The 1069-nt window shown below is 48.2% G+C and overlaps 1 protein-coding gene across 1 annotated transcript; it reads right to left on the minus strand.

Annotated features, from left to right (window-relative positions):
- Positions 1–228: 228 nt before the first annotated feature.
- Pmar_PMAR028112 (chloride channel, putative) lies at positions 229–513 on the minus strand (the record flags this gene model as incomplete). The annotated part of the gene is made up of 2 exons (XM_002777445.1): positions 229–344; positions 393–513. Coding segments are annotated over 2 exons (237 nt in total), but the record flags the coding sequence as incomplete, so codon positions are not given.
- Between the last annotated feature and the right edge of the window lie 556 nt (positions 514–1069).

The raw sequence follows: 1069 nt of genomic DNA on the forward strand, positions 1-1069 counted from the left end.
ACTGGTTGTAGTAGATCACCGATACGATGGTGATACCTGCCATAGATGCTCAAGCCGTGTCACCATCCGTTTCTTACAGTTCTGGGGGACGCAAATGTGGTACGTATGGAAGCCCCTTCAAGTGGAGGAGGACATCATAGATCGAGGTAGTAAATAACGCTGCTACTGCATATGCTACTACTGTACCTACAAATAACCAGTACCAATGCTATTACTAGAAGTGCGGACTTATGACGATAACAGACATCTGGTGGATGTGCCCAGTAAGCTCAAATGCAATAACGGCCACCGAGATGGTCCGAGTAACTCCAGCAGTAAGACATATCGCGCCTACTAGAGCGTACCTGAGGTAAAGGAGATACAATTACTATGAAGTAGTACGATATCAATACACAGCAGGCGGTGCGAAGGCATAGCTTTGGGCTAACAGTTCGTGTACTAAAAGCCCATAGAGACGACCCCATACCGCTCCAATGGTGAATACTGGGAGAAAGAGCCCTGTTGGCACCCAACCTGACAACAGCGTTCATTCATGATAACGACTTAGAGTAGAAGTACTACAACTCATGGACACAATCATCAGGCATATCTTAGCGATGAAGACAATCTGAAAACACATCATATTTAGCCAGGTACGCACCGACACTAACCTACTGCAAGATTCCCCGCCTGGTTAATGACATCATTGGCCGCCTCGTGATGGGATACAACAAGCATGTCGCCAAGGAGCCCCCTATCCAACTGCCACAGCAATGGAGACCTATATGATGACTATCATCAGAACCTTCCACAACTGTAGTACGCGTATGCAACTCCGGCGTCGACGAGGGCAACTCCTGTTACCCAAACATAACGCATGGGGATGGGAAACCTCTTGGTGATAGAATTTAGGACACCGACGAAGAACCTAACAAGTTGGCTGAGTACGGGGAGTATACATCGGTGCCGACTCTCACACTATGACGCCAGATAGAACCCCACAGAGGACCGCCAATATGATGAAGCGAGATCTCAGAGTGATAGTTAGGGTGGGAGCGTGTCATTTGAAGAGCTCGATCACGGGCTGAGA

This window comes from Perkinsus marinus, assembly GCF_000006405.1.
Source record: "Perkinsus marinus ATCC 50983 genomic scaffold scf_1104296951740, whole genome shotgun sequence".
NCBI classification, from domain to species: Eukaryota; Perkinsozoa; order Perkinsida; family Perkinsidae; genus Perkinsus; species Perkinsus marinus.